A 10,157-nucleotide genomic window follows, 5' to 3' on the forward strand; every position below is an offset into this window, starting at 1 on the left:
AGAAAAGGTACTCATCATTCTGGGCAGTGCACAAACCACAACCTTGAGTGAGTTCTTCTGGATCCTAGGCAATTATCCTTCTCCTATAAAAAGCTAAAACATACTTCTATGAGTATTTTTAGATTCTTTCTCTTCTCTCCCCCTATGTGAGAAAGAGAGCTATAGCTTGTCATATGGCAATGAGAGAGAGGGGTCTTGTGCATTGAGCCGCCTATCCAAATAACAGCCGTGATATKAGGTTGCAACAGGGGAGTTTGCTGCTAAGACAGTAGCACCTTCAGCAAAAAACCTTGCTAAGTGTCCTGTCCCTTCTCACTCCAAGTGCCAGAGGGGAACTCTGTGGCATTTCATATCCCCTTCTGGATGGAGGAAAATGGAGTGAAGAACTCAGTTCTCTGTATCTGATGCTCAATCTGTAAAGCTTGACAGGCTGAGATTTTAAAATTTGAATCTTTAAATCAAAGAGATAATAATATGTTCAAGGGCAGGCTGACATCTGTAAAGAAATTATGAGGGTATTTCAGAGGTTTCTATTCTGACATAATTGTTGGTTTTAATCATTAGATTACTTACCTGTGACCTCAGAAATCTTAATTTTATTTGCAGCCRTGTTATGGGCCTAAAAGGATTATTTTGAGCAAATCACTTCTGTGCTTAAGTTGTCCTGTCCTGTTACTGTCCATATCACTAGTTTATCCTACTGCTTCAGGATTAATGTTCAGCTCCTATGTGCTTTTTCACTGCCCATACTGAACTTCTACAGCAGTTTCTGGACTGCGTCAGATTCCCTGGGCTGCTGTCTTCTAATGGGTGTCCAGCTTTAATGTCAGATTTTTATTTTAATGATTTGGGGAATAATAGGCCATTTTGGACTGTGGATAAAAAAAAAAGTAAGTTAGATGTTTCTGCTGAAACAATCAGTGAAGAAAGGGTTAGGAATGTCAATTAAAGTATTGTGGTTTTTGTCCTATATTCCCCAGAGATATGAATGGGACAGTTCATACCTCTTAAAGCTGTTATTTCATATGAGGTACTGACAGGAGTGTAAAGAGATTTGAAGTTGGTTATCTCTGCAACCAATTGGCAGCAACTATATTTTAAAATGAAAATTTCTGTTTAGGAATGTAGTTTTGTGGAAAGGAGTAGATTCTGCAACACAGCAATTAAAGAACAGAAGAGACTCAGGCTTAATTAGCTCAGTTCGAGTTGACCAGATTTCAAACCAGATGGCATTTGAAATTATGACGACAGTGGCATTTTACCGTACAAGAGTGAATTGTGGAGACTGGGTTAGAGATAGGCACATACAAGCCACAGGAAAAAGCCTGGGAGACTCTGGAGTATGAAGCAGAAAAAAAGATTTGGAGAAATGTCACAGTTCAATAAAATTTCATTCCAATTACCTAATAAAATAAGGTAACTTCAAATTTGGGATAACTTGCTGTCAGTATTGTGATTGTACACAACGGCTGCTTCATTTGAACTGTAAAACKTTTTTCAGCATTATCCTGATGTGGACCAAAGGCTTATGTACATAGGTGATTTGGAATACCTACAATCAGTTTCACAAATGAAAAAGTTACATGGCAAAGGAAATTTTTGGCAGTGGAATTGTATTTAAATTAGGGGCTCATTTGGCAGCATTGGTATGTTATGTTCTAAGTAAGGTTGCTCTGCTGTTAGAACCCTTTAGTGTAGATAAAGCTGAAAATGTCTACAAGGAAGTCTTTTATTCCCATATAGAAATGTTTATGTTGTTAGAGATTTTACCAGGATAACTAAGTGATGCATCTTATACTTAACCAAAATATGAAAATGTTGTACAGATCAAGCCTCAGTCTGTGTAGGCCTCTTCTGAATCACCCTTTCCCAAGCCTGATTTAGCCATGAATCTTGATAGTTCCACCAAAGAGATTTCATTCATAGGGAGTATAATTCCCAGATAAATTACAAAGTTAGTTGCTAAGCCCGGGTCTTCTYGACTTGAGGCTTCTGCTGGCCAGCCGTGTGTACATCAGAGGTGTGTTGAGCAGTGATCCTGACTAATAGTTCTGGCAAAGGCCACAGTGAAGGTGCAGATATACYGACATACTGTGCCTTTACTCTTCCTTTACTCTTGGAAAAATAGTTTTCCCAGCAACTTAAAGCTGAGCTTTGCCAGTATGATTTTTATGCAAGGAGTGTTTTGCTGATGTAGARCTCATTACATACCCTGACAGAGTGCTCCTAGTCTAGACACTTTAAGTAAGTCACTTGGAAGAAAATGAGTAAGAATCATGAAAACCCATCATGGCCTATCTTTCCAGTGCTATAAGTAGTCATCACCATTATGTTGTCTGATTGGCATGGAAAAYCTGTAAGAAGCAGTACTGTTTATGTTGTTGTTATGACTCTTTRCCACTGCAGGGGAAATAAGTCTGAAAGGCTTGTGGTTTGGAGGGGAGTGGAAAAGAAAGGCATTTTTAAAGCCACTAAATAATCAAATTTCAAAAAGCTTCTTAATTGTTCCAGCCCTGAAGTCGGTTTTAGGCATTATGGGACCAATTTATTAAAACTAGAATTTCTGATCACTGTCAATGATTTTAGAGCTTTATCAGCCCAAGTCTTTAAGAAGATGATTATGATCAGGTATTTACGGCTCCATCACCTCCCTGAGGTATAGTTACATGATATGGCTTCAGTAATGCTACAGTTAAATAAGGCACAGTTTCTGCTTAAAATTGAGTTTAAATTTTTAATTCAGAAAGAAGATCATCCACCCACGTGCTCCTTAAGTAGGAGAAAGTAGGTCTGCAGCACCCATAAAATTTTGTGTCCATGCATAACAAATCCAGAAGATTTTCCTTAAACAAACTTACGGTTATTATACTTATTGCACAAGAAATCAAAATCCATGATTGTCATGTACTGCAGAAAGAGAGCAAGAGATTGAGAAYATTGCCAGGGTCATAGAGAGATTTCTCCTCATGGAAGCTGAAGGAACACTACAGTTTCAAACAGGAGTTGCATGGTGTCTTTACTGCCCACCTTTTCGTGCTTGTGGTACCCTGGCTTGTTACATTAGGGCTGAGAACYTCTGGGGCAAAATGTGATGGCACACACAAAGTGTAAAAGTGTTCTTGTGCATGGTTTTTGGATTATTTTTTCCAAAAGTTGATTGTTTTTTCAAAAACTGATTTTTTCCACTAGGTCTTTTTTTTTCCAAAAAATAAGCACGAGTGTCTACAATGAGCACTGGTTATATAGCAAAGCTAAGGAATTTATGCGAGTGTCTGGGATTTTAGGGTATTAGAGGGGTGTGTTCTGTGAATTAAAACTAGTATGGAGATGTCTTAACTCAGAATGTTTGTTTATAGAAGCTGATCTGTACATTCAAAAGCTTGTCTGATTTTTTTCAATGATATCAGTTGGTATAATAAAAGGTATTACATCTCTGTACAGTCACGGAATCTGTTTTATTCTTAGACCATTTTAGCTGTGACAACACTGTCTTGATTGCTGACTCTTGCAGGTTAGGATGATTAAATTTCTAAGGCATCTAAACAGCAGGGATACAAGAAATCTGGGTAAATACATTTCAATACACCTTGCTAAGTGCAAGAAACTACAGGGCTCACTGCAGCATCTCTGTCAGGCACAACAAAACCCAACTTTTTTTTAATTTAAAGCATAAAATTGTGTGGCTGCTTATGGTGGTGATGAAACCACTGTCCTCGATGCACTTTCAAATCCTAACTGATAACTTTTTCAGCTTACAGTCAAAGCAAGATTGCAAAATATTTCCTGTTCAGTGTGAGTATTAATATCTAAAAGAGACTATCAGTAGAAAATTGGTTTAAGTAAATGATATACATGTGCAGTGAGGTAATGTAATTGATGCATTGAAAATAGTAGAAATAGGACAAATCAGTTATGTCTATTCCGAAATCTGTAGTTCAGTATTTTCCAAACATGAAACCTACTGTGAAATCATTTAGCTGGTTTGTCCCTTTTCCTGCATTATGTTTAAGGGGTAAGTCAGGGGTATTAGCAGTTACCTGCTCTCATGTATTAGAGCTCTATTTTCTTGAAGGTGCTGCTTTGTTGTAGCAGGAGAAGGGGCCAGTGCTTTTACTTTTCCTGTTGTAGCAGGAGAAGGGGCCAGTGCTTTTACTTTTCCTCTGTCTATACCAAACTAGGGAACCAATTAGGGCCTTCTAGGGAAGTGGCTTCTTATTGTTAAAGAATGGGGACAGATTACTTCCCCCTGGAATAATAGAAGCAGCAAAGCATAATTCTCTCTCATTTATCCATTGCTCCATCGTCTCTTCTTGAAACAACCCTTTCACATAGCCTTCCTAAGTCAGAATACCTCCCCATGCAGATTTCTATGATTATATCACTTAAGTCATTTTAATGGTTTTCATAAAATGAGTAATTGTTACCATATTTAGCTTTCCTCTTTAAAATGTTCTTGTTTGGATGTTAATGAACAAAGTTCTTGATGGTTGTCTGTGGAGAGTGGCTCTACTTCACTGCCCTGTTTTCCAGATAGCCAGACGATAGAGAGAAAAGAAGAAATGGTGGGAACAGAAAAGCGCTGTGAGCAACTTCCTAAACAGGAAAGATCAGATGTACAAAGCCAAGATCGTGCTAGTACTAGTCCGGTGCTACCAGAGCCTGCCAAATTTGCAGCACTGTAAGGCCAGTTTACTTTACAATTTTGTGCTTCAAAGATATGATGTAAGCTGTTTTGTTTCACTGAGTAGAAATGACATAAACTTTTAATTAACTTCTCTTTCTTTTTGTCTTATTGAGAACAAGAAAAAAGTTCCTCATAGTAGTTTTGAAACATTTTTGTGTCAAGTTACCAGGGCAACAGGCAAAGGCAGATTATCTACCGAGTAACTTCTCAGCAAGATAGTTCTGTCTTGCAAGTAATAAGTGGACCTGAGGCGTCTGTACAAGATGAGCTATCTGTGGATGCAATGCATGTGTTCATAGATGAAAACGGTGAGTTTCTGTAGTTGGAATAATTACAATGTTGAAGAAATTCCTAAATCAGTCGTAGACTCCTTAKAAAGATATTTCTATTCCTTTCTGTTACTGATAGTGTTTCCTGTGTGTATGGAAGAAAATGGCTTAGTAGTTTCAAGTCAGGTCAGAAATAACAGGARAATTCAAAGTATAGCAGGAACCATCTCAAACCTGAGGTTTGCACAGTGCCAAATGTASCAGAAGTTTGATCCATCTTCCAAAYATSATCTTCAAGAAATGCAGACTTAGGCATGTCTTTACTGAGGAACCCACGGYATTTTCTGCCTGATGAGAAATTGTGCACAGGGATGGTTGGGCAAAATGTTCCTGTTTTTRACTGCTGTGTCCTTCAGTGTGAATAGTTGCTGGCTCAGACTAAACTGTCTCTGATAACACTGGGGCTGCTCTCATTCGAAGTCATGGTCTGCTACCTCTTTCAAGAGAATTAATGAATGAACTAGTCTTTCTCAATGTCTGTGCCTGGAATGCAGCTGCTCCACAGCTATTACTACAGATTGAAGCTGCAATATAGTTGTTGGTGGTTTGTTTGAACTCCATGTAGTGTCTTGTGAGCTACTGGCCAAATACCTCTGAATGACAGCAGTCCCAAAAGCCTCATTTCCCTTAAAATTGCCTTCAAAAGCAGTACAGAAAGAATACCAGTGGTAGCTGTGTTCCTGACACCAGAGATGGRTTTTTTTCTGCCCTTTCCTGCTGGCCCTGCAGCTCCTGGTGTGCTGTGGGGCTMAGAGCAGCTCCCAGGCAGGGCAATAGCATGACCTCTGGCTTACCAAACAGTGCCCCTTTACTGTTCACTAGCAGTACAAGGGGAGAGTAGCAGTGGCTGTACATTTATTTCACATACCTATAAATGACTGTGGAGTACATAACCGTGTAGCAAATCTGTTTCTTTGGGTCTCCTTTTGAGTAGGATTCTCTTTCTTTGCTCTTGTACTCTGCACTGGGAAAAGGAATCAGTTTTTCACTGTAATTTCTGTTTTGATTTATCTCAGGTTTCTAGTTGTTTGAGAGTTAATTTGTTTTCTGAAGTTTTAAAACAGGCTTAATTTCCAAAATGAAATCTACCTATCTTAATATTCCTGACCTAAAATACATTTTTAATAAATTTTGTATGTAAAACAACTGATCACATCACTTAACTGATTTCTTTTCTCTCTGTGTTCTAAAGGGGAAATTAGATCCTGTTATTTAAAGGCTGGCTGTCAGAAGGAAGGAAATTTTCGACATCAGCTCTCAAATTGTGGTTGTATTTCAAATGCTCAGTAAGTAAGCCCTTATTTTTAGCTATGCTAGCATTTCCATTGCTGGAAGCTATGAAGCTGATTGTAGCTGTGAAAGATGCRTGTAAGAGAAGTACTGGAGAATAAATGTGTTAATCTATTTTAGAGATGTYAAAGCATGAATTTTTTGTTCTATGCTAAAACACTGACTGTCTTGTAAGAATATTGATAAGGAAAAGTGAGAAAGTAAAGCAGAATTAGCCAGTTTGTTTTCATTATTTTCTAGGAATAGCCAAATTCAAATGCAGAGATAAAAGTGAGATTGCAAATAAAACAAAGTAAATGGGACTGTGTTACCAACTTAACCTGCAACTTTGTCTTCTTATTCATTTGTCCTTACCTACTGGGTCTTTTATGGATTTTACTGTTGTATCTATTATCAGCCAGTGACACTGCTTCCTATGGACTCTAGCACCCAAGTCTTTCACCTTGCATGAAATCGCTAATGATTGTTTGCACTACCAAAAAAAAAAAAAAAAAAAAAAAACTAAATGATTTTTTTTTCAAAGGTCTTTTCAGAGTGATCGATATAAAACCCATATTCATTACTCTGATTTCCATTCTCTCCTATATGATTTGTTGTTATGCTTATCTGTAAAAAGAATTTTGACTGTTCATAAAAGTTTTTATTGAGTATTTTTATATTTTTCATACTGTTATACAGCATTCTGAAAAATTGAGTGAGGGGGTGAGAATGGTCATTATTAGTAGTAAATATTGTTCTTAAAGCATTTGACTTTCATTGGAGACCTTTGAAAATTTTGGAGCTGTGTTAAGAACAGTGCTAACCTGTGAGATAGAATGCTATCACCAGAGACATGAGAATAATGGGGATTTTTAATTCAGTGGGCAGACATGAAAAAAAAATACTGAGTTCATCTCCAATAGAAATGTTCTGGATTTCTTTAGAGAAATGAAAATAGTAGGTTTTAGTTGTGACCTAAAATTAGACACTTTGCTTTGTGGCTTTTAACTCTTCCAACTCTTCTGTTTCACCTTTTACAGAATKTATTTTCTCTTTTCCTCCCTTCCCCCCCATGTAACTGAACTAAATCTGTCCTAAATTCACAAACAGTTCCAGGTCTTGTGACATTTCTCAGTTAATTTTTCTTTCGCCAAAAAAGAATAATCTTCCATCTTATACAAGAAGTCCTTTTAAAGCTCTTTGCTAGATGCTCATGTGACATCTTTGTCTTCTTGTACTATATTAGATCCTAGTTTTTGGTTTGTGGTTTGCAGAACTCTACCAATATGAATTATTTTTAAGGAGTCTGYTAAAGGTTGTTAACAAAAGCAAGTTCAGATACTTTCAACAACCATTTGCGTATATGTAATTTCTAAAGATTTGCACCTTTGTTAGAAAACTCAAAGTGCAGTAACAGTTCAAACTGTGGAACAGAGCAAGTCAGTAAAGATGGTTATTAGTGGGTTCCTGGAGTGTTTTTGTTTAGAAGGCCATGGGAAGGCAGGACACAAGCTTTTCTAAGAACAGAGCAGCATGAAGGAAAGTACAAAACAGAGAGTTCCCATGGAACACAAGGAAAGAGGACCAGGAAGCATGAAGTGTGCCCAAAATTATTTTTTGTAAGGGCAGTTTGTAATGTGATTAGGCCAGTGAGATTGCTTAAAGCTGCTGATTCAATCAGCAGTTCCTACTATCTGTGCATAGATTGAATGGTAGCATGTGAAGGAAAGGTTTTTTTTTGTTTTGTTTGTTTGTTTTCAGATGTTGATCACAAAGTAATTTTGTACTTAGATGTTACTAAACATTTATAGCCTGTAGAAATAAGTTAGCCAAATATGATTATCTTCCTTCAAGCTAGTTCAGGAATGAGGCATCCCTTTCCCCCTTCCCCTTCTTCCTTCCCTTTCCCCTTTCCTTCTTCCCCTTTCCTACTTCTCCTTTTCCCCTTCCCCCTTCCYCCTTYCCCTTGTCCCSTTGCCSGCTTGTCCCCTTGCTRCCTTTCCCCTTTGCCCCTTTCCYCTTTTCCCCTTGCCCCTTGCCCCTTCCCTCTTCCCTCTTCCTTCCTCTCATACGCAGGCAAACAYAGCACACAAATCAAACTGGTTTCATGCCCATGATTAAAGACAAACAAAATAGTCACAGTTATTAACTAATAATACTTTTATTACCAAAGAAAAATGTGAATAAACAGAATTTAAAAAGCACAAGGCATAATCGGTGACCACTTCAGTTATAATTTCTTCTGTCTGTCTGTCTGTGGAGAGCTCTCAACAGAGATTATTCCTTTGAGGGTGGGCCCTCCTCTGATGGAGATGTTCATCATTAGGTAAGTTAAGATCACAGTGTACATTCCCCAAATCAGTAGTGAATCATGTTTTGTGGTGTCCTTGTGAAGGGTATGAGGGCTTCCTATTATAACTTACATATCCCATATGCTTGTTTGTTATTGCATTGTTCATTGTGCAAGGAGTTCATACCAACAGGAGATGCTGCTTTTGTGAAAGGGTATTAGAAAATAGGCATGAAAAGCATCTTAAGAAGTGGTTAGCCTATTTCCCAGCTGCAACACAAAGTTAACTAAGGAGGTGATGATGACTCTGACAGTGCTTCTTTGTGAATACTTAAGACAGTGCAGAAACCAACACTCTATGGTGTCTATACCCATTGATGAGCCATCCAAATTAGACTGCATGAGTTCAAAGGAAAAATGCCTGTACATAAGAGGTGCTACCCTCTTTGAGGAGAGGGGTAGAGTTTTGAGCTAAAGTGAGCCCAAATTTCAGAAGGTAGGAAAAGCAAAGTGTGTGGAGAACAATAGGTAACATAGATCTACATTAATAAATGTATAAGCTTTTACAACACTTTCTGCCAGTCAAGTTTTGTTTATAGTATTAAGATGAAGCTTATTCCCAAAGAGAAAATGTCAAGCTGAATTGAGCCAGTGGAGCAGTTACATGGATGCACATGGGCTGCACTCTGAAGTAAGTGCTTGTCTGCGAGTAGGAAAATCATGGGATTATGGCCTGAGCCAGGGGATGACAAGAGACCTCTCACTTTGGGAGTATTTTCTTTGTGAGAAGTAGCAGATCAGAGGTATTGACAAGCTTGGAGTTGTGGCAGTTCTGGGTAACAGTGCAATTTGTGAAGAAGGAAGGAATTTTGATTGGGGAGGCTTTGAACTCTGCCTGGTTTATCAAGAATAACCCTAATGGCTTATAAACTGGCCAAAGGTAAATACTTTCAAACTAAGTCAGGTGAAACTGAAGAAAGTGTTTAAATCTATGAAGTATTTAAATATTACCTAAAAGAAGCCATTAAGAGAACCTTGAGGCAGACTAATGATTAACAATCTTAAATTCAAATAATAACTCACTATTCCTGTGTATTAAGTCTTACTACTATCTGCTGCAGTAGTTACATCTTAACCAATCTGGCATTTAATAACAGAAATTATTAGGAACTGAAACTACAGTAGTATTTTTATGACCTATAAAAAATAATCTAATCTTTTTGGCATGGCTTTTGCAAATCTACTTCTCACAAATAATACAAGAGTCTTAACAATGTCACTGTGTCACAGAAGTGATGCAGTGTTATGACTTTCTTGTCTTTACTGTTGTGTGCCTGCTGCTCTTTTTTTTGTGAAGACTAGATGAACAATCTGAGAGAATAAGAATGCATTAAARTGTGCCGGAGAAAGTGAGAAGTGTCTAAATTTGAAAGAATTTGTGCTCTTCTTCCTTCAGAGCCTCCCAGACACTGGAGACTGTGCTTTTTGAGGAAATTGGCTGGATTCAAGTATCAGCTGTTGTTGCCTCCATTGTGGAATGGTCTTCATAATAGTCTCCCATTTATCAATGTTAACATATATCCAC

General features: G+C 37.8%; 1 protein-coding gene across 1 annotated transcript in view; it reads left to right on the forward strand.

Annotated features, from left to right (window-relative positions):
* PCNX2 (pecanex 2) overlaps positions 1 to 10,157 on the forward strand; it is a 162,224-nt gene that overhangs the window by 18,022 nt on the left and 134,045 nt on the right. The window contains exons 6-8 of the mRNA XM_085315471.1: positions 4,531 to 4,678; positions 4,847 to 4,992; positions 6,206 to 6,299. Of these exons, the coding sequence (XP_085171597.1) occupies positions 4,531 to 4,678; positions 4,847 to 4,992; positions 6,206 to 6,299 (388 nt within the window). The remainder of the gene's footprint in view (positions 1 to 4,530; positions 4,679 to 4,846; positions 4,993 to 6,205; positions 6,300 to 10,157) is intronic.

The sequence above is a fragment of the Rhea americana genome, unplaced genomic scaffold (genome assembly GCF_003343005.1).
Source record: "Rhea americana isolate MKP2758 unplaced genomic scaffold, rheAme1 scaffold_43, whole genome shotgun sequence".
Lineage (NCBI taxonomy): Eukaryota > Metazoa > Chordata > Aves > Rheiformes > Rheidae > Rhea > Rhea americana.